Source organism: Ostrinia nubilalis, chromosome Z (assembly GCF_963855985.1).
Source record: "Ostrinia nubilalis chromosome Z, ilOstNubi1.1, whole genome shotgun sequence".
Lineage (NCBI taxonomy): Eukaryota > Metazoa > Arthropoda > Insecta > Lepidoptera > Crambidae > Ostrinia > Ostrinia nubilalis.
This window is the reverse complement of record NC_087119.1, coordinates 10,608,845-10,635,516: the sequence shown is the minus strand read 5'-3', so window position 1 is coordinate 10,635,516 and position 26,672 is coordinate 10,608,845. Positions and strand designations below refer to the sequence as shown.

Below are 26,672 nucleotides of genomic sequence, written 5' to 3'. Positions count from 1 at the left end.
GTTTCGTTAAAATCCATCGAGTAGTTTTTGTTTCTATGAGGAACAGACAGACAGACAAAAATTTTACTGATTGCATTTTTAGCATCAGTATAGACCACTAATCACCCCCTGATAGTTATTTTGAAAATATATTTAATGTACAGAATTGACCAGTCTACAGATTTATTATAAGTAGGATAGATTATTGGTTTTATCTACAATTTATTATTAAGCTTATCTCTGGTCATTACTCGTACCTACATCAGTACGTTAAATAACTAACTACTAATTTTGCTTTTCATAGTGGTATTACGAGTAACGAAAGTAAACGGATTCGCCCATTTAAATTTCAGTCTGCATTAGCCTTTGCTACATGGATTTGAGGATACCACAATAAGGAAGCTAAGGTGGAATTGCTGGGTGCTGTGCTCGGGGACCAAGGTCCAGTTGTAAACCATTACGGTTTTTTTATACAGTGTGTCCGTCCGGGCATGTAGTGATCAAACTTTAAGGGCGTGATCTATGAACATTTTTAACGACGAAAATCAAATGTGTGGCTTGACCCACCTATTGCCAAATTACAAGGATTTAAGTTTTTAATTTTTAGCATCCATCCACCTATTCCTTCTAAAACAAGCGACAGCATGGGCACCTTGACACTAATAAGCAAATATTTTATATCATACGACAGCTGACAAAATCTATTAGTCGAAGTAGAAAACAGACACAAGCCCCACACAATCGTGAATTTTTTAACTTCTTTTTCAGTTATTTTATAATACGAGAAAAATCAAGGTCGAAGTACCTATGTTTTATTCGCAATGTACTTATTACTAGGTTTAGTATTTCTTCTTGCGATGGCTGTGAAATAATGAGTTCTTCTATCTTGAAAGCTAGATCCTCATTGTTGTTTATGAATGTTACGTAAAATATTTAGGCATATAGGTAATACAAGTTTACAATCGATATTGAAACCAAGTAGGTACGCATTTCAAAGCAGGCTCTTGATACTCGATGTGCATTGTTTTTTTTATGTGACAGGAGGAAAACGAGCAGACGGATCACCTGATGGTAAGTGATTACCGTCGCACATAGACATCCGCAGTCCGAGGGGCCAATCTTATTGGAAAAATATTCAAAATACAAGTATATTATTTTATTTTTATTTTTCTTTATTAAGGAAACAAACAGCATGACAACATTATGTGTTGTGGATTAATTAGGCTTGAAACGCAACAATTGAGCTTTTTGGTAACCAATTTTTTTTAAGTATAGGTACAACTTTGGACTTGATGTAGGCATGAGGCGTAAGTTATTGCATCAGAAGTGGTTTAACAGGAAAACACGTGAAAAATCATATTTTTGGAAACAACTCTACCTAAATTGAGTTTTTTCTTAGTCATAACAATTATGTTTTGTTTAAAAATAAATCAACACAATATCATTGTTGTTTTATTAATTTAAACGTAGTATCTCTGACTTGTTATAATTTATTGCTCCGAGTGAGTATTGTCTTATCTCTAAAACTAAAAGTAATTGAAATGTACCTATGTAACATATGTTATTGCGATTTGATACGATCCCTCGGCCGGAATACACAGCACTGTTATAATAATTAGCGTTTAGTATGTACAAACAGTCGATATCTTTGTCAATATTTATTCGCAATTATAAAGCAGAGATATGTCTGGTCTGTTCCTTATCGGTGCTATTAGATAGATATTACTTGAATCTGCTCACTGATGATGTTATTTTTTGTATTAATTTAATACCAATAAGCGAACTCTTCCATGGACAAGTAGAATTGATCTTTCTTGGGGTTCCCAGATAAAACACAAAAAGTTTAAAAACTATTTTGTTGCAAATGGATTCCCGTTTGCTACGGGGTCATTCCCACCTGTCGTTCCCACCACTGCAACTCCTGTGTAGCCAGGAACTATAGTTTTCTTGTTTGCTAAGCCAATTGTGAGAAACAACAAGACTGTCGGAAAAGAATTGATTTTATTTATCGATGTGACTCCGTACTTCACACGTCACACCGTCGGTCCTATTGAGCCATGGTCGCTTGTTGACACCAGAGTGGTGACCTATGTGACATTGTAACAGTCCCTACTAATGAAAGAAGAAATAGACCAATAGAACTTTATAGATTGTTCTAAGCCCGTATGGCTAGCCTACCATCTTACCTGAGTCTATCGCAGCATTTTTTTTCCGGCAGTTAAAGGTCAGTTAGTCAGTTCCTCTGTGGTTGAGGATTCCGAGTGAAGCTTGCTTTCCTTGGGTCTGATCATCACTTTCCATCAAGATCAAGATGAGATATAGGCAAAGAACTTCCTCGTAGTGGAAAAAAATTGAACTCATATTGCGCTGATGTTGCGCTGGGTTACGTTACGACCAGTTACGACATAACCCACACACACATGTAAATCTTCTGTAAAAGATAAGCATGTTATTTTTTCATAATAGATAATGTTTACAGATCATAGATATTACTTTTCTACAAAATTCCCAAAGCTTTCAGGAGGCATTTTTCACCTGACTTCAGCTATAATGTAAGGGAGAGTCCGGTAATTTGGACCAGTTTTTTTCAATCCCATTTTACACACAGTTTTCTTTTGTTTTTGCTAATGTTCATGGTATATAATTAAAGATACATTATTCAACTTACTATTTCATAGGTATTAATTAACACAATTGTTGTATATTTAGCACAAATCAACAAAATACGAGTTCAGAGCTCCGGTCCAATTTAGCCAACCGGTTCGATAATTTGTACCACAGGGTTACTAAATTGGATTTCAATAAATTTCAAGCCTATAAAAAAACTATGGCAAAATATTATACGATACATTCTTAACAAATTAGGTAACGAAAAGGAACAGTAGTTAATAACAAAGACAATCGATATTGTTTTGTTATCACGATTTTGAGTAAAAGTTTTGTAATTCCAATTATCGTAACGCACACTTGTGCCTAATCTACTTTGCCAGTCTTATGCTTTCATTTCTTGTTAGTCAAACATAACTACGCTATTATAACTTCAAAATATGATTTACTAAAAAAAATTTCAAAATCCTTTGGTAAAGTTCCATACAACTTGATGTGGTACAATTTAGCCGACTAGGTGATAGTGCTTTTAAAAAATCGGTAAAAAATATAGCTTATTAATACCGAAAAGTGTTTCAAATAATTGTAATCCACACTAATTTACGCTTCTAAATAATATATTAGAAACACCCTGTGATTAAATTTAACAAAATTACAAACTAAACATGCATTGTCAAAAGTTACTTGAAAACAATGAAAAAATACTTTTCAAAATAAAACACACGTGTTCGTTGTCACGGCAAAAACCACATGGCCGATATTAATTGAATTTAGTTGTGTATCGCTGAGTGTTGCAATTACAGACATTCAATAAATACTTTACGAAATATGAGGGTGGTACAATTTACCCGGCGGTACAATATACCGAACTCTCCCCTACATACAGTATCAACTACTTTTTCCTTGTTTAAATATAAATTTATAATGTGCCATAAACATTTCCAGTCTAACAATGATGACACATCAAGTTTGTAAAGTCTTTAATAAATAACCAATTAAGGTTTCCCTAAATATGAAACTTTATAACGGTAAAAACCCTCCTTGTGTATTTTTGTAACTAGGCATTAAAGGAAGAGGATAATGCAACCTTATCGTGGAAAACAGGATTAAAAAATCAGATTGTTAAGGATAAATCGCACATTATTATTAAGACTCAATGTTAGTAAGAAATTGTACATTTCCAAAATAAGATTTTAAAATATAGTCCTCCATGTACTCTGTAAGATAAATCTATTAGAAAGCTATTATTTTAAAGATATATTTAAAAATAAATAATTTCCTATAGCAACGTGCGTGAAGTTTATTTTTTATAGAATAACTAACCACAAGAAAACAAAAGACAACTGAAAATATTTAGTTACATTAAAAACCAACATGACATAGCAAAAATCTATTAAAAGTTCTGTCCACGACACCAATGATTAGAAACAAATACCTAATTCATTCTCGTAATATTCAGGCCAAAGTGTAAGTGAATAAAATGACACCCAAATGGAAATGTTTTGCCAAGTCAGTTGTAACATTATAGACTAAGAGCTGGTGAACGCCAGACCTACGTCATTTTATAAAAACTGAAAGTTTGTCAGCGTATGCTCCCAATATAGGTTAGTATGTTGGTTTTGACAGTTCCAACTCCTTGCCAGACAATCTTTTGAGGGTAGCCAAAGCCAATATGATCCAAACTTCATGATTCACCAACTTTGTAATGATTCAAATCTATATTGGAAGCATACGCTTCACCAGCTCTTAGTCTATTAGTGATTGTTTTAAAGGTGCAAGCTGCAATAAGGGGTCGCATACTAACACGGAGCTTCCACGATAAAGTAACATTAGTATTAGTAGTCAATCAAGATTGTTTCGTACAAATACCTAGGTACCTAGGTATGACTATGTTATGACATAAAGATTAAGTTTTCAGTTTTATTTATCAACTTACGATCAGTTACTAGCAGCTGTATTAATTTTAGACTCAGCTAAAATACACTTTTCAAAGAAAACTTACAATTTAACGATTGTCTTCAGTTTCCATTATCAAGAAATTGACGTTAAAGGTCCCAATAGATATAAGCACTTACATACATTGGGAATTTGGAATAATGTTTAAGAAAATATGTTGACTACGTCATTCCTTGGATACTATGTCCTTTCCATTCTATTTCAATTACATGATTAGTTTTCGGTGTAGACATTTAGATAACAACTGAATGCAAGCATGGAAAATAGGTATAAGTACATAGGTACTCTAGTATATTGGTAATTGTACCGTGTGTCCTCACTATATTTTATCAATATTGTTAAACTTATGGCTGCCGCGACACAAGCACAACTTAGTGCAGCAGCCGCTAGAAGAATAGACTGTTTGCAAGCCTCTTTGTTGGCAAATAAAATATTTTTTGCTTTTACTATGATGCAAGTCAATTTAAAATCAATGCTTATAGATTTTTCCCCATTCAATATTCATGTCCATGACCAACCTAGGAAAATTTTCAGTCGTGAAGTTTTTCTAGGTTCTTCGCGGTTCTTAAACCGCGCTATCTTCAGTCTTTAATTTGAGTTAACTTCGGCTGAGATCTGCTAATATAAGAGCATTTGCCGCGATACAGCCGTTTAGTCTGAGGCGGGTGGTGGCGGTTGAAGCGCTTTCTGTAAGTGCCGCTGAAGTCCGCTGTAAACCAGTTGCGCGTGCGCCGCAGTTCAGTGCGCACCTCCCGCGGGAGACATCATAGGAAACTTCTCGAATTGTATGGGTCAACAAAATGGGAACTAAGAAAAAAGAAAAAACACCGTAAGTAGCTTTAATCATTCATGAATGTCCAAAATACTGTGGTTAACTAGCTCAGCGAGATATTAACGTATTGTGCAATACAAATTGAATTTCATAATAATTTTGAAACTGGAGTTTAGCTAAATAAAGCATTAACTTGCTGTGGAGCGACGTTGTTTAACAAATCAGATTTGATTCAGATAACGTGTACATAAATTATTGCTCTATGAAAAGTCTGTTATTTAGTCATACATATAAAAATGTTTTAAAGAGAATTTATAGTAGGTACAATGATTTTCAAATTAAGTTTGGTAAATCAACCTCATTTTTTGTTGTTGTATTTTTTAATCAAAGCTCACATCGTTCCATCGATGCAGTATTAATGTTTGTACAGGAGATTCATTTTACGATACTTACTTACTTAATTATACTGAAAATTATAATTTTGAGAAAATATTATGTTTACAAGTTTTTTAAACTATCAATTTTATTTTTTTAAGTCCCAATTTAATATTATTATGTTCTTTTGAAAATGCATGGCGATTGTGCGAAAATAGTAAATACCTACTAAAGAAGCTGAAATGAGTGTTATGAAATACAGTGTGAGTCACGTTAAAGTGTACATATGAAAATAGATGAAACTAGACCTATTTTTATCGACAAAAAAGAGGTCAAAATTTTTTTGAGATTTTTTTTAATTTTTTTATAGAATTTTTTTTCTTGCAATTACTTATTGTAAAGAAAACGTAATAACTTTTAAACTAAGCGGTATATCCTGATAAAATAAAAACAGTAATAATGCTAAATAATAGGCAATATTAAAAAAATACATAAAATACACAAAAAAGGCCAACAAATAATAAAAAATGATACTTTTTGAAAAAAATTTGCTTAAAAATTCGTGTTTTTTTGGTTATTTGATAAATTTCTCCAAAAAATGCCCCTATAACCGGTGGTTTTTTTTTACTTTGTATTATTCTCTATCGTATTACCTTCGTAAAACCAAAAATCGCATGTCTCTATCCCTATCACAACGTTTGAATGAGGCGTCAAACCTTAGACCAGGCATACGGCTAGGCAACGTAGTCGTGCAGGAGGATACAAGGAAGAGGGGCAGCCACAGTAGGTAACACAGAGTCGTTCAGGTGAGTGCCAGGAAGAGGTGCAGCAACCGCAGTTAAGGAACGGCTGGGACGAACAAGGATCGGCGAATCCAGCTCGTATGCCTTGATAGGGTTACACTGGTTGAGGCGCTCCTTTTCAAGACTTGGAAGCCTGCGGGTAACGAGCCATTGGACGTGGAGAGGGTCATTAGTTATACACATATTTTCTACTTTGCCGAACATTTGCACGAGAACGGTTTGTTCAAAACATATGAATTTGGTCTTATTTAATGCAGAATTAAATGCCCTTCAACCATTAGGAAGACCACTTTTCGATAGGGTAAGTCCTTTACGCGGTATAACTGGAAAACCGAAAAAGCGCCCCTTTCGGGGGCCCCCACCACTTAAGCACAACTCCGTCGAAGTCGAAAACTTAGGAGAGTCTTAATGGGCAACCAATGAAGCCATTAAAGCAATAAAATCTTTTGTAGGAATTATTTCCGATTTAAAAGCTAATTCTACTGGACTAACTGAAAGGGCAATTTAATAGGTTCAAAAAATATATGATTAATTTCATTTATTATATTTGATATTCATTTCATTTATCATATTACAAAAAAATATTTGATTACTCTTATTATACCATAAACATATCTTTATTAATTGTAACCGTTGATTTGTTTACAGGCCGCCGAGAGACGACATTAGAATCTCATTCATTCAAATAGTAAGTAAGAAAATTGATCTTTTATAAGTTATATCCTATCATATAAGATTAGTTGTACCATATAATTAACCCTTAAATAGTGTTTGTAGCGAAAATCTTACTAATATTATAAATGCGAAAGTTTGGATGTCTGGATCTGTGGATGTCTGGATCTGTGGATGTCTGGATGTTTGTTACTCTTTCACGCAAAAACTACTGAACGGATTTTGATGAAACTTTATAGCTATAATTTGTGACAAACAAAATTTCACGCGGGTGAAGCCGCGGGCAAAAGCTAGTAGTTTATTTTTATGTTATTTTAATCGGATGAAAACAAATAATAAGGTAAATATGTTAATTATCCCGATGGCTTGCTGGAAACAGAGTATCTTTCTAGTTTGATTTAAAATTGCGCATTATTTTCCATAGTGTTGCATTGCAATGTCTCCCGCGATGACGTCATCAGGGTTGTAACCACACGTATTTTTAAAAAGTGCTCTAATTCTTCTTTGAGAATTAAAAAATTGCCATTGAGATTTAGAGATATTTAGAGGAAGACAACGGTGTTAAAAATAATTTATTCAATTATGACACATTAGGCCTAGAACAGACGGTGAAACGCAACTGCAACGAAACTGCAACTGCTAGTTACTTTTGAGTTGCATCTAAGTTTCTGCCATAGCGTCCGTCTAGAGACCACACATGACGCGACCAGTTTGAAACTTTCAGTTTCAGTTTCATTCATCAGAATCATCAGAAAGTTGCAGTTTCGTTGCAGTTGCGTTTCACCGTCTGTTCTGGGCCTTAGTGAATTGTTTTTGTACGGAACTGTCCACCGCTAACAATGGAACTCGTAATAATTCTTCTAGATAATCTAGATCTTTCTTTTTCCTTATTCAGAGACATCGTTGTTATGTCAGAAGGGAGGGCTAACTTCAATGACCGATAATCAAAACATATAGAACGTAATAATAAGTTCGATTATAAATCGTGACAAACGTGGTCACGATCATAGTAAGTAAGTACCTAATAAGTAGTTAGTGTTACTATCACTACAAGACGTTACTAGTTGTTTATGTTTTAAAAATAGATAGAATTACTGTTAAGAGCTCTGTCAATGCTGTAATCTGTAAAGTTAAGATTAAAACTATTTAAGGAAAGTAGACCGGAATAGAAAATTTTCATTCATGGCGTAAGTATAGTAAAACTCTAGTAATATCGGAAATAGGCCTTCGAATAATGATACGCTCTGAGTCTGTGCGTGAACAATGAATTGCCTGCTTAAACCATGAAGCTAATATACCTACCTATAATATATTTATGGTTCAAAACGACCTTAGACACGATATTCAGTTAGCGTTTCAAAACCAATAAATACAGGATGTTAAGTAAATGGGGTTATGGAATAGGCACAATACAGCTAAGAGCGCTGTCAATAATGTACCCACCCAGACTTTAGGCAAATTTTTATTTTTGTGTAATTAGTCAAATTCTAGTCAAAAATAGACCTGAGAATAATGCTCTGACACTGTGCGTGAACAATGAATTATTATTGTCTGTTTAAACCGACCTTCAAGACGAATTCAGTTAGCGTTTCAAAAAACAAATAAGTACTTAGACTGAGGCTAATTTTCCAAAGAATTCAAACAAGGCCCTTATAGTCTTCCTTTCTGTACGAAATCATAATTGGATTGACTAATTTAAAGTATGGTAGGTACTTAAGATAATATAAGAGTTTGATAAATAAATGCATCGTTTCTATCATTTAATCTCGTTTAACTACGATGTTAAAAGTCCATTGACTTTTGTAGTCTGTCTGATAAGGCTTCATGTTACCGTTAATTGAAAATAAAACATTATTTGAACACTGACACTGACGTAACGTACACCGAACCTAAGGCATCCTAAAACCTAATCCTCCATTTGCTGGTAAATTAGAGAGGCCTTTCTCCTGCAGTGGAGGCTAAGGTCCATGTTATAATGCACTCTACACACCAAACCAACCCGCTGACGTAAGTCGTCGACTTATAACTTGTTATCAAAAGTAATAGAAAATACAAGTCATAAAGCTGTCTGAGCCCTTATTAAAACAACGCTCAAAACTCGATGCAATCTCAGTCATAGATGCCCTGAAGCCCTTAAATGTTTGGTTAAAATCAAAAGCCTGAATCTTGGCACATCTACCTGATATTTTTCAAGCTTTGTTTTATCATACGGACCAAAAGCCTTGATGATGATGATCAACCGTATACGGGACCATTCCCACCTCTAGTTCCCACCGCTGCAACTCCTGTGTAGCCAGGATCTACAGCTTGACCGCCAATAAAAACCCGACCAGTGAAGGTCAAGTTTGTCCCGGGGGAAAGTTAATGAGTCGTGTAAATACTTTTCAGTTTCGGTACGCGACATGCCTGGAGATCACGGCGACCATCTTCGGAGTCTTCGTGGGTCTGCTGAGCGGGGGTGGCGTAGTGTACAACCTGGTGCAGTTTGGGGAGCTCAGCACAGCCTTCGTGGAGCGAACGACGTACACGCACAAGCTCAGCAGCTCTATGCCCCTCTCTGCTCTGTTCGGTGGAGGACAGAGACTGTAAGTATTTTTAGGCTGGGTTGCACCATCTTACTATCTTTGACAAACGTCAAAAATCTGTCAAACTCCATACAAAAAACACCGGTTATCGTTATAGTTACGGTCAAAGTTAGCCTAAAAGCCCAAAACAGATAATTTTTATCACTTTTTTCATAGACAGTGAATAAATAAAATATAAATACACACCAATTCATCTTTTTATTATGCCAGTTTTAGATAAGAGGCAAGGAAAAAATACGAGTACCTACTAGCTACGTGTGTGAGACAAGTTGTTTAACTAATGACAGTGCAGCTAAATCTTCAGTAGCATTTTTCCGAAAGTGTTTTATCACTGAATTCATAACTGATTACTTTCTACTTACTATCAAAATTCTAATCCAAATTAGGTCTATATAGGATTTTTTAAATTGGATGAAGAACAATAAAACAATGGCAAGTATTGCAAAAAGACTAGGTACGTAGGTACATACTAGTATAATTTGTTATTTAATCACAAGAATAATCTAGTTATTGTTATGTTTTGATAAAAATTCGCTTACATGACTAGTATGTAAATAAAAACACACTACAATACCAGGCTCTACAATTGATTCTGATAAATGAGAAAGGGCAGTGCTCCTGCAGTGGAGACTAAAATACCTGATGATGAATGATTGACTTTGACCGGCATTCAGTTCTGACTTCAGTATTTGAGAAAAGGTGGAGGTCTTTGTGGAAAACCTTGGGGGAGGCCTTTGTCCAGCAGTGAACGTCTTTCAGCTAAAACGAACGAACGATTTGAGAAAAATATTTCATTGTTTCTTTTAACAGGGTGAACGCAACTCATGAGCAAAACATGGACGCGTTGGTAGCTGATGGAAAAGCCATGGCAGCTGGCATGTTCCTAAGTATCGCCATATCCCTGCTGTTCTGCGTTGTATCAACCGCCCTCGTGAGCTGGAGCGCACTAAGACAGGTATTGATGCCATTTCTATCTAAAAATGGTTTCGCTTTACGTGAAGTCATCGTGAAGTATTAAGTTCTCTTTGGTTGAGGATTGATTATACGGCGCAACAACTTTCCTACAGGAACAATACCTACCTAAATTCTAAAAATCAATGGACGTCCCCATATTAATTGGCTGATTAGTAACTGACACAGGTACTGATGATGATAATTTGTCTGGAAAGGTTAATTTGAGATTAGAACAGCTGATCTTGAGGAAAATTGTTACGTTTAGAATCATTCCTTCCTGGAGACCTACTTAGACATAACTTTTGACTTACCTATTTAGTAGGTACAGTAAATGAACGAGACATGTTACCTTATTGCTGATTTTAGGCCATCATATTACCATTTAAAAATAAGTCCTAACTTGTTAAATCGCCTAAGTAGTTAATCAACAAACATAACAAATACTCCAAGGAGTAAGTACCTAAAGCGTTTTTGATCCTTTTGGTAATTTATTTCGTCTGATGATGACTGTCAGAATGATAACTAATAATTAGGCATGGATTATACCTACCTATAATTTCCATAAAAAAGCTTAACCGAAGTTAGGTTACATCGTTTGCTATCTGAAAGATACGATAAACACACTAACATTAATGTTGATACATTTCACTGAAGCAAGCAGTAATTGTCTCAATTGAAGACCTTGTTCTTTATTGACTCGATCTGCTGCACGCTTTAATAAAAACATTTTGTGTAATTTATTTTAATGCACATCAGTTGACTTTGATTCTTGAGATTTGAGTTCTTATATTGAAGTATGCTGATTCATTGTTATTACGACATATCAAAATTTGATCTCGAATAAGGAAAGGATGTTTACGGAACTTTTTTTTGTTCTTTTTTAGATAACAAGGATACGAACTCTGTTTCTGACGGCTGTGCTCCGACAAGACATGGAGTGGTTCGACACGGATTCAGAATTTAACTTAGCTTCCAAAATGTCAGAGTAAGTAGAGCGGTACCTGTAAACCTATTTCATAAGGGCTTACTTTACCACTTTCTGATTAAATCTCTGATAGCCTATTAGGGTTTTATGATACTGCCTATATTCATTTTGCAGGTCGTACCTGTGGTCGTACTTGCACATGCACATAATTGACAGATTTCCTCACTGATAAAATTAACAACCGTTAACTAACAGTTAGATAGCGTTTATCATTTATGATGACTATCTACAACTGTATAAGGTTATACATATTTACATGTTTTTCATATGAAAACTCAACCCTTTTTGAACCGAAACTGAAACTGAAACCGCAATATCTACTATATAAAAATAAGTCGGGTTTTCCTCCCTGACGCTATAACTCCAGAACGCACGAACCGATTTCCACGGTTTTGCATTCGTTGGAAAGGTCTCGGGCTCCGTGAGGTTTATAGCAAAGAAAATTCGGGAAAAGGGGGTAAAACAGGATCCACGCGTACGAAGTCGCGGGCGGCCGCTATAATTTATAAAAGCTTGAAGAAAAATCACCGTTTCATGACTAAATAAATATAATATTTTCAGAAATATGATGAAGCTGAAAGAAGGGATGGGAGAAAAGCTTTCAGTGGTCGCAAACTTGGTGGGGACGTTCATCATCTGTCTGTGCACAGCCTTTCCTCTAGGCTGGGAGCTCACGCTGGCCTGCGTGTCTGTGGTTCCCTTCTCCATCATCACGTCAGTCATCCTATCCAATGTAAGTACAGCATGAAAACCACAGATCACAGAAACTAAAGGGAGATGTGACTAGGGGGCGGGGCCGGTGTCCGAGCAATATGCCCAAAAACAAAACACATTGCTCGTGACAGTAATGATGACAGCAGCGACGTCATAATGTAAATAGTTTACATTGCTTGCGTAGTACTAAAGATTATTCGAACGTTGAGTACTGATACCGCAATGGATAATGAGCACATATTTTGATTACTTTGTGTGTGTGAATTTCTAATGCGACACTGAGTTTCGAACTCAGCGCATTAGTAAGTTGGCATCTCTCTATATCTCTATAACCATAGGCCAAAGGCCTAAGATAGGACTGAATATGGATAGCATCTAGCGTACATTCACATTGCTGAAGTCAGTGACATACTGCTTTTTCAATAAAGCTACTAAAGTTTTAGTGGACTTTTAAAATACACTCGACATCAAATAAATCGCACCTCCCGCGACAAGCATTTTCAAACGTATGCATCCCCACTTCCCACCAATATTGGTACCATTTAAAAGCCTAGTTCTAACCTTCATTTCATTAAAGGAAAGGTTTTTACCCCAAAAATGTGTCTTTAGAAGGATCCAGAGTCACTTCTTCAAGAAATAGGTAGTTACGCTAGAGCCAACTTTTATGGCTGTAAAACTGTTAAGTTGGGTTTAATTGCTATCCATCTGTTAAAGAGGACACGTGAAATCATTATTTGGTTTTATAACCATAAAAATTGGTCTAATTGATCCCATAGGTGGGCCCAAAGTGAGGTATTTTTTCCAGTCACATTTATGGTATATGTTAATCATTTATTAAGAAATTAAATGTGTTTTTCTTTAAGGATATTTATTGGGCTTTCAAATAACACCAATATTGTTGGGGCACCATGATTGTGTCAGAAGAAAATCGTTAAAGTTCGCGTCGCGGAAGGTGCGGTTTATTTGATGTTGAGTATATTACTCAAAATTAACTTTTTTTTAAAGTCGTCACAAATTAATCTTCTTTATCAAGGTCACACCCGAAAAAATCATTTTACTTAAGATTTACGAATAATATCTTATTGCAGTACCAAACCAGTTCCTCGATAGTTGAAATGGAATCATACAGTCAAGCTGGCAAACAAGCAGAAGAAGTTTTGAAATCCGTGAGGACAATTATCGCTTTTGGAGGGGAAAACAAAGAAATCGAAAGGTAACTTAATAAACGAACGAACACATTTATTTATATTTATTACGAAACCACATAACATTTGATTTAAAACAAATATTTTCCTTATACTAAGTAATTAGGCCAAAAAGAAGTTATCAACAACAACCAATTTTGCTTAACACTATTTAAAAATTAAAATAGTTGAAGTATGAGTTCAGCTCATCAGTAAAAAAAAGGTCAAGCGTGAGTTGGACTCGCACACGAGAAGCTGTTGTCTCTACTACGGTAAAATTGAATCTCCTACTGCCAAAAAAACACTTTTTCCTAGCTGTGCCCGCGATTTCGTACGCGTGAAAACAGTTCGAATAATATTTCCCGAATTTGCAACATTTTTCTTTACTGCTCCGCCCCTATTGGCTGCAGGGTGATGTTTATAACATCACCCTGCAGCTGCAGCTTTGATGTTTATAACATTCAAATCGGACCAGTAGTTCCTAAGATTAGCGTGTTCAAACAAACAAACTCTTCAGCTTTATTATTAGTATAGATTGTACGCTGTTTTTGCAGCAATCGAAATACTTATTATATGTATATTCTGTGAAATATCAAGTCATAAATAAAGGTCTTGAACTATTCTTTCCAAAAAAAAACGTGTTAGAAGAAATCTCAGCACGCGACTTTTAAAACAAAGCTGTTCGCTTTACGCCTATAGTTTTTAATTTAAAGACAAAAGCAAACACTATTCTATTACCGACTAGGTAGTACCTAGTTAAAATTATAACATTATTTATGCGACAGTCAACATGTGCGCGTCTAATGGTTATGCTAATTTCGTTCAATGGTAAATTTAAATTACGCTTACATGGAATATTTGCCCGTGTCTAGGAGTTGTTATTGTTAGAAATATTTATTTATTTAGAACTTACATGCACATAACACTGTAGGTACATAAGGCGGACTTAATGCCGGTCTGAACCCTACATCTAAGCTCTGGCACGCATTTTCTTTAACACTCTGTATTTATTCCAATTATAGGTACCAACGTTTACTGGAGCCAGCCGAAAGGTATGGCCGCAAACGGGGCCTCTACACCGGACTGGGGAATGGATTCAACTGGGTCCTTACATTCTCTCTAAATGCCATTGGCCTGGCCTACGGCACCAGGCTAGTGCTACAGGACATGGACAAACCAAGCGACGAAAGAAAATACGCTGTCGGTGTGATTTTCAGTGTAAGTGTATTTGTATCCCACTAATATTATAAATCCGAAAGTTTGTATGGATGTCTGGATGTCAACATGTTTACGTTACTCTTTCACGCAAAAACTACTGAACGGATTTTGATGAAACTTTACATTATTATTGTTTATAACCCAGAATAATTATGACGATCTGTGACAAGCTAAATTTCACGCGGGTGAAGCCGAGGGCAAATATTATGAGGGTGGTAAGAGACTGGTTGGCAGAGAACTCGGATCAATGTCCCGAACTCCGAAAATTAAAAAATAGGGGATACATTTTCCGGGAACAAATGGTTTTACATCTAGGTAAGAGGTACTTATTATTATTCTGTGGTAAGAGCCTGAAGTGACTGGAATTTTTTACAACTGTTTCCACTATATTTTATGGCTTTTTGGTTTTCTGACTTCAATGGTGTATACCTTCACAGATATTGTTCAGCGTTTACATGGCCACTCAGTCCATCACATTCTGCGTGCCTCATGTGGAAGTGTTCGCGGCTGCCAGAGGCGCTGCAGCTAGTATTTTCCAATTGCTGGACAGAGACCCAAAGATTGACAGCATGGCGAAAACAGGCGTCTCGCCACGTAGGGTGATCGGAGAGATCAAATTGGAAGATGTACACTTCTGCTACCCCTCCCGACCTGATACTAAGGTAGTAAAACATTCCTTGACTACATATGAAGTGATATGAAAGCACGCGTCAACTCAAAGTACTCGTAGTTTTTTTCTATTACGGCTCTTTCAAGGGTGCTGAAGTAAAACGGCTTATTCATGAAACTCGAAAACTTCCAGGTTCTGAAAGGTCTTTCACTCCACATCAAACCAGGGGAATGCGTGGCATTGGTTGGATCATCAGGATGTGGAAAGTCTACTGTTCTGCAATTACTGCAACGACTGTACGACCCTATAACAGGGTCCGTAAAACTCGATGGAAAAGATGTAAAAAATCTTAATTTGGGTTGGCTACGATCTTCATTAGGTAATACCGTACAATAACCTAAGAACAATCTGATGTATTTGTAGAAGAATAGACACTAATTTACTAAACGTAATCTTACAGGCGTCGTAGGACAGGAACCAGTTTTGTTCAAAGGCAGTATTCATGACAATATTTCCATTGCTTGCCCAGAAGCAACGAGAGATGAAATCATAAGAGTGGCAGATATGGCTTATGCCCACGACTTCATCGTAAATCTACCAAATGTAAGTACTGATACTTAGATAATACATAGTTTGTGGAAGGCTACACAAGTTATGCTTAGTGCAGAAGCCGCTAGTCATAAAATACTCTGTACATTGAATCCCATCAAAAACAATACTTGTCAAAAAAACCAAGTCTCGCAACTCAGTTGTTCTACGGTAAAAAGTTGTGAGATCCATGTAATACCAAGTCCAGGCCAGGAAATCTTTAACGTTTTACATAAATTATTGACTTGGCCATCGCACTAAATAATAATTTAATTTACACGTGTTTTCATGCGATGGCCAAGTCAATATATTTATGTAAAACGTTAAAGATTTCCTGGCCTGGACTTGGTATTACATGGATCTCACAACTTTTTACCGTAGAACAACTGAGTTGCGAGACTTGGTTTTTTTGACAAGTATTGTTTTTGATGGGATCTCATTTCTTTTTGTATTTTGTAGACAGCAGTTATGTATCTAGAAAACTGGACCGAAATTGAAAAATTTTACTCGACTTGGCGGTTGCACTACCGTGCCCCCAAATATTTTAGTTTTTCCTTGATTCATACACCAAACACTACTTATATTCCAAATTTGAAACTTCTAGGTCTGCTAGAAGTGCCTTAGAATTTTGATGATCGGTGAGTCAGTCAGTGAGTCAGTCAGTGAGTGACAAAATTAAGTAACTTTGACCCGTTATAATTCTTAAACTACTGGTTCAAATTGAATGAAATTTTAAATATACCGTGTCTTTACAATGCCTGCATAGCTAATGAAAATTCAGCCTTCTAGTTTTATCCACAACGAAGTTACAGGCGGTCGAAAATGGCCTGAATTGCTTCGAGAAAAGGATGGTACGGCCGTGCCACTGTTTTGCTCGACTTGGTGGGGGCACTGCCGTGCCCCCAGATAATGGCAATAAACATTTATATTATTATAATTAAGAAATTAAAATAGCAATAACTTGGTCTTTTAGGGTTATGATACTGTAATCGGTGAAAGAGGCGCTTCATTATCTGGCGGTCAGAAGCAGCGAATTGCAATTGCGAGGTCTCTATTGTTGGAACCAGCAGTGTTGCTTTTAGATGAAGCTACCTCTGCACTGGATCCTCACTCCGAGAAGCAAGTTCAGGCAGCTCTTGACAGAGCGAGTGCAGGACGCACCACTCTTACCGTTTCTCACAGGTTGGATTCAGCTTTTTTACGATTTTTATTTAGGTATCAACAGTTGTGTATTCGACCGGAACCACAATTGATTGGTGATACCTCGGTGATACCTGTGTAAATTCTAATAAGCTTATTCAGTAACTAAATATATGCTATTTTTAGGCTATCTACAATTGTAAATGCCGACCGAATTGTTTGTATGGATCAAGGTCAAATAGTAGAACAAGGTACTCACGAAGAGTTAATGAAACACAAAGGTAAAATGCTCGTGAAAATAACATTACACATTCTAATTAGCTTATATTTACAAGAGTAATTATTGATATTTGTTTTTTAGGGTTCTATCATAAATTAGTGACCACCGGAAAAGAAAATTTGGAGCCAGACGTAATTGAAACATTGCCAGAAGAAACTATAGATGAAGAAGGAGGTGAGGACGTGAACCTAACACCCCGAGTTGACGTGAAAAGACGGTCCAACAGGAAAATTTACAGACATCATTCGACAAAGAGAGGCAGGTATCTCAATTACACGTGTCGTGTAGAAAATATCTTAGACTTAATTAGGTTTAAAAGGAACTTAAGTAGGCTTAAAAAATGCTGTAAAATTTAAATTCATCTAGAATATTTTAATAATATTGTTGGTGGGTGTATGACGATTTCCTATTCATTTTACCTTGAAGTTACGTAAGTACCTAACAATTTAGGTTACCAAAACACTGCCTTCATCCATTTAATCAAAAAATAAAGCTACAATATTTCTATTAATTGATTCAGATTCTCACGATTGGATGACGCCCCGTGGGTCCATCAGCTCTGTGATGTCGACAGGCTTACAGAACTTCGTATACAATGCTGATCTCGAATCTGATGATGACTCTGAAAAGGAAGAGGTAAAAATAATAATATCCATTTCCATACTATTCCAAAAAATTCTAACTTAAAATAAATCTAAAATAAAAAAAATTGTTTTACGTAGGAATCGAAACCAATAAGCGACTGGCAACTGCTCAAACTGAACGCACCTGAGTGGCCACTGATTGTGGTTGGCTCCATAGCTGCTTTCCTTCAAGGCACTTGCTTCCCTGTGTTCGCTTGGCTCTTCGGTTATTCCAGTGGGGTAAGATAAAAAAAAATCTCTCTTATTCTATAATCTTAAGTCTTCATGTCACAAATCTTGTTCTTGTTAACTGATATGTGAAGGTCTGATATGACCACATAGGATCACAAAGTTTTCACACTCGTCACAGTTCGTAGAGCTGATGGCCGCTGGGGCAGGAAAGTTCTTGAGTGTTGACCACAAGCCGGAAGACGTAGCGTGGGCAGGCCTCCCACTAGGTGGACCGATGATCTGGTAAAGGTCGTGGGAGGTGCCTGGATGCGGTGCAGGACCGAACTTTGTGGAAATCCTTGGGGAGGCCTTTGTCCTGCAGTGGACGTCTTTCTGCTGAAACGAACGAACAATGAAAACGTTTTATATCTTTTCTTTGAAAGCATTATACTAGCTACACTTATATTAAATCTAGCATAATTTTAAACTCCCCAGATCTTCGTGCTACCTGATCGCTCTCAAATCACTTACCTGGCTGACTTGTACTCGGGGATGTTCATTGTGGTGGCAGCCATCGCCGGCTGCACCATGTGTCTGCAGAGCACCACCTTCACCAACGCAGGCCTGAAGATGACCTCGCGGCTGAGGCAGCAGTACTTTGCTGCGTTGCTGAGACAAGTAAGTACCTACAAATGAAGCAACAGACTACTTCAGCAATAAATGTTTTTGTTAATGCACAAGCCAGGTATTTGACCGCATTTGCACCTGGTGTTATGTGAGATGCAGTCCAGGATGGTACTTTATCTGCCCTTTAAGTGCCTAATTCACTGCCCGGATTATAGTTTGTTTGATGTTTTTTAATTAGGTACAACTGAGTATTATTTTTTACAATATTATTGTACTTAAGACCTCTTCCACCATCTCCCAATAAATTCCAATTAATTACTTCCTGATTACCACTACTTAGCAAGTAAAATAAAAAGTACTTTAGCGTTGGCATCATGGGAATCTCGACACTGATAAGCAAATATTTGGTATCATTCCATAGCTAACAAAGTAGAAGTAGCAAACAGAAACAAAGTCCAAGCATTTTATGAGAGTACGGATGGATTTGAGTAAAAAATCGTGACTTTTTTTCACGTCTTTTTCAGTTATTTTAAAATATCATAAAAACCAGGTCGTAAAAGTATGTTTTATGTGCATTGTATTTATTATTTGAGCTATTCTACAAAAAGATGGGAAAATATTAAATATTTAAATAAAGACAATCCATTTGTTCAGTTCTCATACTTTACTAAATTTTAAGAGGACAGCCTATCGATGATAAAAAATAAATTAGGCCAAATCTCGAATATAAAGTTTCATCGATAAAATTATCCATTGATCACACCCTTAATCACTACTTCCCCGAACACACTGTACCTATTACCGCATCCGGTGACTATTACACCTACATAATATTCTATGGTCAAACCTTCTTTTTAGCGTCTTAAATTTCCCTTTTTCAGGAAATAGGCTTCTACGATAAACAAAGCAATACAGTGGGCGCTCTGTGCGCTCGCTTGAGTGGGGAGACGGCCGAGGTGCAGGGAGCCACAGGGCTGAGGGTCGGGCTCATCCTGCAGGGCACCAGCTCCGTGGTGGTCGGCTTCATCATGGCCATCTGCTACGACTGGAAGCTGACCCTCGTGGGCACCGCGTTCTTGCCTCTTGTAAGTTCTAATTCACTCGCTGAGAAAGAAAGAAAATTCAGTTATTTGGCACATTAAAAAAAGCAAATTACAAAAGTTAAGAGTATTTTATAAATTAACTAGCGACCCGCCCCGGCTTTGCATGGGTGCTAAGTATAAAAACACGTACTCAATAATTATATTCGTTAAAAAAGCCGTAGCAACTAACTAAAGTGCACATAATTTACTTAGTTTTGAAATACATATAAGGCGTAAAATACGGTTCATCTTAACCGACTGAAAAGAAATGGTTGATGCTTCTGATATCACGTGTGATTATTACGTACGAGTATTACTAGACATTTATTTCATTGTGCCTGTCTGATAAATGATACAAATAAACAAACACGACAATGATCTATGCAATCTAAGTATTTAAATAACGATTATACGAGTATTAAATGACATCAAATAAAACTTTAAGGGCACATTTAAAGCAAAACATTCTAGAAGGATATCAGATAGCTAGAGTACCTCCTACAGATTATGGAAAGGCTGTAAATGCCTTATCTAAAAGGCAGGGATTATGATAATATGCGGCAAGTTTACTGCTTCATCTGTTAGTTAAACCACATGACACGCATCAAAACTACCTAGTAATGATCAAGCATGTTTTGCAATAAGATGTTATTGTGATTCTTAATGGTGTGATCGAGGCATGCCCATGCTCCGGTCCGTGATGAATGACGTTAATTTTTGTTTTTCTAAGGATTTGGCTAATAATTACGTTGTGGAAGGATTTCGTTTCCTAAACGATTCGAACGATCCACGATTTGTGGGACGTTTCAATTTGGACTCAATATTAGATCGTAACAATTAGAAGATATTTAACAAATATTAAACTGCTCCACTCTTAAAGGTTTTCACTCATTCATAAATTAACCAAAAGCTAATTTTATCAGATGGTGGGCAGCATTTGGCTAGAGGGGATCGTTTCGCAGAAATCACAAACCAATGAGCGCGAGGCGATGGAGACCGCGACCTCGGTCGCCACCGAAGCCGTCGTCAGCATAAGAACAGTTCAGAGCTTAGGTGAGTTACGGGTAGATAATGATGTAACATGTAAATCGTTAGGTACTAAAAAGGCCGTTCACCCCTCCTTGTACTAAGCTAGATATGCCTGTGTTACGAGTCAGTTCACCACAATAGTCGAACCTTCAATATTCTTATAGGGTGACTTTGTAAACAGTATCCAATTGTTTTAATAAGCTCTATAGAACAATACAACTTTATCTTCATTATTTTTAATCTTGGTATTTTTCGCAAAAAAAATATAAAATCCAATGGACAACACGCATAAGTTGTAATATTAAGTTAAATTATGACTTAATTTAAAGTTTAGATCACACACATTACACTAGTTTTTATTTCACCTCAATCCATCCAGTATTACCGAAGATAGAGCCTCGAGAAGTTTACGGACTTTTTAAAATTTTCAAAAATTTCCAATATTCGCGCGTGACGTCACAACATGATTTTGCAGCCCCCGCACGTTAACCCATTTACCACTTTTTGTCTTTTTCCAATTAAAATAAAATTTTACCTAACTGACAACTGTTGTTAGTTGTCATCGTTCAATCACATTTCAAACTAGGCGCTATAAAAGTAACCATTATTATGCCACCTATTGCCAATTTTGTGCACTATGAAGCCATTTTTACATTTATGCACTTAAATATAAATTTTCTGGAAAAATAACCAAGTTTGTGTCTCTGTGCTCAATAACGAGTAAATAGTCCAGTTATTTGTTAATTTTACTTGGAAAGTTTTCCGGAATTTTTGAAAATTGGTGAATAAATAGAATTCGCTATGTTCTTTCCGAATTTTGTGACCTCGTTTATAGCCGCGCCCGCGCCCGCCTTATTGAAAAAAATCCGCCTAAAAAAAGGTTTTTGACAACTACTTTTTTCATTTTATAATTTTTGGGACATAGACAAGCTAAGAAGCTTTGATAAATGTGATAAATTTCATGTAATGTAAGTTAAATAGATTTAGAGTTGTGAAACAGTCAAAATAATGTACCTGCTAAATTGCGAGTTCTTTTTTCTTTGATCATGGCAGGACACGCTGCCGGGTGTCCTAAATATGCTGAAGTATAAAAAAATTCGCGTTGCTGAAGTATAAATTTTTTTTGTCTTGTTTGTTTCTACGTTACATAATTGTATCCTACTATTATTATAAATGCGAAAGTTTGGATGTCTGGAAGTTTAAAATAAAGTAAAGTAATGTTTATTTCTCACCAACATAACAGATAATATTATGATAACAAACAATCAGGAAAAACAAAAAGTAAGAATGTTGGTGGGTTGATACCTGAACTAGGAAGATTCCTGTGTCTCAGGTTTGTTACTCTTTCACGCAAAAAGTACTCAACGGATTTTGTTGAAACTGTACAATATTATTGTTTGTAACCCAGATTAACATAATTATAGGCTATAATTTATGCCGATCTGTGACACTAAATTTCACGCGGGTGAAGCCGCAGGCAAAAGCTAGTCGTGAAATAAATAGGAAAGTTTAAGGATCTGAAACGTGGTCGCTTACTATGGGCCTCATAAGAAGGCTCAAGGTCACCCAAAGAGTGATGGAGCGGGCTATGCTCGGAGTTTCCCTGCGTGATCGAATCAGAAATGAGGAGATCCGCAGGAGAACCAAAGTGACCGACATAGCACGCAGAATTGCTAAAATCAAGTGGAAGTGGGCGGGACACATAGCTCGTAGAGACGATGGCCATTGGGGCAGAAAATTTCTTGAGTGGCGACCACGGGCTGGAAGACGTAGCGTGGGCAGGCCTCCTACTAGGTGGACCGACGATCTGGTAAAGGTCGCGGGAAGAACCTGAATGCGGGCAGCGTAGGACTGTTCATTATGAAAAACCTATGGAAAACCCAAAGGCCTCTCGCCTTTGTCCAGCAGTGAACGTCATTTGGAACGACGAAATAGGAAAGAATGTAACTATCAAAAATCTTCTCTAAGGCAGCATTTTTCCAATTTCGCAACGAGCGCGGCAATCACACTTAACTAACAGACTAACAGAGAGCATAGCGAAATCTATTTTAATCACCAATTTTCAAAACTCACGGAACACTTTCCAGGTAACCATGTTAATTTGTACCAAACGACTGGACTATAATTAAATTGATATAAAAATTTGGGTACATCTTCTCAAAAACAAAAGCACTGGTGCTAAAAGGGTTAAGTGACGTTTTGACATTTGTAGATGGCCTTGTAGAAGGGGAGGCTATAGTGCTGAATGTGGATTAACTCGAGTGTCATAGTAACTTATTAGACTGCTAAGCTTGATGATAAAAAGAAAAATATTTTATTCAATGTACATAGTCTGGTCATAAGTTCTGTCATATGATAATAACTTTTGAATTTTGAATGAAGGTTTCAAAAACATTTTTTACTGAATTAGAATTAAAAAGAAAAAATGTGCGATAGTTCGAATTTTATTTTATATGTAGTGGACGCATAAAGAAGTCCGAACTGTAGTTGTCACGTTGCATTGCTACGCGCCAAAGCAGATTTTCGTTGTGCTGAAAAAATTTAGTTTATCTTTTCATTAAATGATAGGTATAGGTGTACCAGAATCTCATGGCAAACAAAAATATTGGAAAAGTGTGTCTTTCATATGGCAAATGTCTATGGCTTTATTGTCACCTGTCAACGTAAATCAAGTGAACTGTCAGTCGCTGCAGAAATTTTGTAATCTCTTCATGCCTATTCGTTATTTTTGTGAAAAAGTCGAAAAAGCTCAAGCAAGTCATATTGTTTTCAATGTGTATTGTAAAATAAGGCATAATTCATAGTCAATCTTTGATTTTAAAGCGCGTCGTTGAGTTGACAGTAAGTTGGAGTGAAATTGGATACATTTAGTTTATTACCTAACTGTGTCAGAAGGAGGGTTTTTTTAAATATTATTCTTATAATAGCTGCTTTATCGGGGGTTTCAGGTGTACCTCACAAATTGGTGCAGAGGAATGGTGAAAATGTTATGACCATGTAAATAAAATTGAAAAAGATTTCATCAAGTAAGATGTAAGATAGAATACCTAATTGAAATGGTGGAAGAGCAATTTATAGTAAATAACTCTTTATCTTGATCATCTATTGAAGAAAAGTGGAATCCTTGGAATCGTTTTCTAGTTCTGAATGAAGTGATTAGTTATAAGTATGATACATAATAAAATTAGTTACATAAAGTAATATACGATTTACTTATTTTTCAAGACATTTTCCTATTATATTACTGACGGGATTGCTACCATGTACCTTAGTTTTGAGTTTCCAATATTTCGGCACTGTTGCAAGCGCCATGGTCACGGAGTAACTGAAGAAATTAAAACCAGACATCGTTCAGATATGCGTTCAAAAGACCTGAGATTTAAAAAAAACCCACGTTTTGTTTAAACAGTAAGCGAAAAAAAAGTGACTTGAAAATGGAATACAAAATGATAAGGTATGGTAAATGATAAGTCTTTATCAATGAAGAAGCAGAAGTTCAATTTCATGTGACCTCAATCTAGGCTAGTTTCCATCGTCACTCAAAGTTTGGCTGCGGTCTCAAATTTGGGCTTAATTGAGGTATTTTTTGGGTGAGAGGCATAAGAACTAATGCCGTTTTATAACAACAATTCATACTTAGAGGTAATCAATCAACCAGGTACAAAGTATTTCCTTGTATGTTAGTCTGCCACTCTTTAGTAAGTCCCGAAATCCCCGCTTCGGCTCCCCTACTAACCATTCTAACCATTGTACACAGATAATATCTTACATGCAGCTTTTCATGTTACTACGTCACATTTTCTAAATCCGCGCGGAAAATCGCTCCTAGCGGAAGAGCGCACTTTGAGCTTGAATATTTCAGTCATTTTTAAAGATATCAAAAAAGTAAAAATACAGTATTCATTCTAATTTTTTGTAGTTTTTTTTGGCATCTTCAACAAAAATTGTGCGCCATGTCCATTCATGGTGCCCATATCTTAAGTTTTAAAGGATACTGATAAGCTTTGCATTTCATTGTATGTACGTATTTTTCTATGAACGAAGTAAATTATCCACGTACCTAAGTCAATTTTAAAACCGCGCGCAGCTGATAAGATTAATTGACTAGATTTTAACTGAAAATTTTGACACTGATTGTAAATTCACCCTGTATGCTGGTAGGCTACTTATCCCAAGGTGTGTTCATATGTAAACTACGTCTGTTCCAGGCATAGAAACCAGGTTCCTGGAGAAATTCAAGGAAGCACTGGTGGAGTCCTGCCGCGCCGTCACCGAGAAGACTCGTTGGCGCGGACTGGTTCTAGGCCTCGGCGTCTATGTCCCATTCCTCTCGTACTGCAGTGCGACTGTATACGGTACCTACCTGGTCGCGAGGGAAGGATTGGACTACAAGATTGTGCTTCTGTAAGTACATCCATCTCACCTAGATTTAGGATTATGTACTACCAACTCTGACTCTAACTAGAGGAAATAATTTGGAGGCTGTTAGAATAATAATTACGATTATTAATACTTATACAACAGTCTAAAGTAAATAAAACATTTGGTATAAAAACCAAAAAAGCAAAAGCATTTGGAGTTGGGAATGTTTTTCGGAGACGCCGGGTATCGATCCCGGGACCTCTCGCATGAGGGCGAGTGCTCTTCCATCTGAGCTACGTCACCTGTAGGCAACGCAGCGAAATTGGGAATATGTTGCGGAAAATTCCTTTGTAAAACGTAAATTTTCCGAGGAAATGAAATAAAAAGTTAGTGACTTACGGCCGAATACTGAAACACTACTCAAATCTGTCACTCAGCTGACGGGCTCCTAAATTTAAGTATCCTTCAATTTTAAATGGTATTCTCAAACGCTACTCAACGGATTTGAAGCCGTGATCAGCTAAGCAGCTCTCAAATGTTTACATAATGGCAACATTTACCAAAAAAAGTATGTTTTCATTTACACAAATGATAACTTTACGTCTTTTATCCATTACACGCAGCATCGTTTGGTTATGTATTGTCTTTTATGGAAATATACTCAATCAACTTAACATAGAACAGTTTATTTTTAGTTTCTATTATATATAGGTAAATCTCGTTTTATCATATAAAAATAATAATGCTTGCATTTTTATTTAATTAAAAAAATAATTTTAAATATGATACTTTTTATTGTTGAAATCTATTAAGTGGCGATCGTGGACCGAAACGTAACCACAATTGACATTTATCATTGTTGACTGACAGAGCATCAAATTGACAAATCAACAACTCTTGGAAATGCTGCTATGCGATGTCCCCTTAATCCTCAGAAATAGGCATGTTTATGTAAAGCGATTTCATAGCAGCTATTTTGGTTGTTACTTCGTGCACTATACGATGCACAGTTGGCTGTTAGATGTGGAAGATATCACCTAGTACACGTTCATAACTTCCCGTTGCGTAGAACAGTAGGGTTATAATAAGTATTTGGTCCACTGGTTGTATGGCATTTGGTGAGGGGTTTCAAAGAGCTTCCAAATTATGAATCCAGAAACAACACCGTTTCTTTAGAGACGCGGAACCTCGCTCGGAATTGCATGTCATTATAATAATATTTTTCAATAGCGTTCAGCCTTATTGCGTTCCTGCGATTAGATCTAGGTATTTCCTCGAGGCTCGAAAGAAATGATAACGATGACACACATTATTTACCACTATTTAGGTCGTTTTAGGTATAACAATAGGATTTAA

At 36.4% G+C, this 26,672-nt stretch overlaps 2 protein-coding genes across 2 annotated transcripts in view; both read left to right on the top strand.

The window, feature by feature from the left end:
* LOC135086941 (uncharacterized) overlaps window positions 1–26,672 on the top strand; it is a 422,922-nt gene that overhangs the window by 128,820 nt on the left and 267,430 nt on the right. The window lies entirely within an intron of this gene.
* The window catches only part of LOC135086774 (multidrug resistance protein homolog 49-like), a 33,011-nt gene continuing 11,548 nt past the window's right edge, over window positions 5,210–26,672 (top strand). The window contains exons 1-20 of the mRNA XM_063981563.1: window positions 5,210–5,371; window positions 7,141–7,180; window positions 9,553–9,749; window positions 10,560–10,704; window positions 11,588–11,688; window positions 12,250–12,421; window positions 13,491–13,615; window positions 14,609–14,804; window positions 15,242–15,466; window positions 15,607–15,793; window positions 15,875–16,017; window positions 16,976–17,184; window positions 17,329–17,423; window positions 17,504–17,680; window positions 17,943–18,058; window positions 18,145–18,285; window positions 18,712–18,894; window positions 19,725–19,928; window positions 20,849–20,978; window positions 25,163–25,358. Coding sequence (XP_063837633.1) covers window positions 5,343–5,371; window positions 7,141–7,180; window positions 9,553–9,749; window positions 10,560–10,704; window positions 11,588–11,688; window positions 12,250–12,421; window positions 13,491–13,615; window positions 14,609–14,804; window positions 15,242–15,466; window positions 15,607–15,793; window positions 15,875–16,017; window positions 16,976–17,184; window positions 17,329–17,423; window positions 17,504–17,680; window positions 17,943–18,058; window positions 18,145–18,285; window positions 18,712–18,894; window positions 19,725–19,928; window positions 20,849–20,978; window positions 25,163–25,358 — 3,011 coding nt within the window. The 5' untranslated portion in view covers window positions 5,210–5,342. The remainder of the gene's footprint in view (window positions 5,372–7,140; window positions 7,181–9,552; window positions 9,750–10,559; window positions 10,705–11,587; window positions 11,689–12,249; window positions 12,422–13,490; window positions 13,616–14,608; window positions 14,805–15,241; window positions 15,467–15,606; window positions 15,794–15,874; window positions 16,018–16,975; window positions 17,185–17,328; window positions 17,424–17,503; window positions 17,681–17,942; window positions 18,059–18,144; window positions 18,286–18,711; window positions 18,895–19,724; window positions 19,929–20,848; window positions 20,979–25,162; window positions 25,359–26,672) is intronic.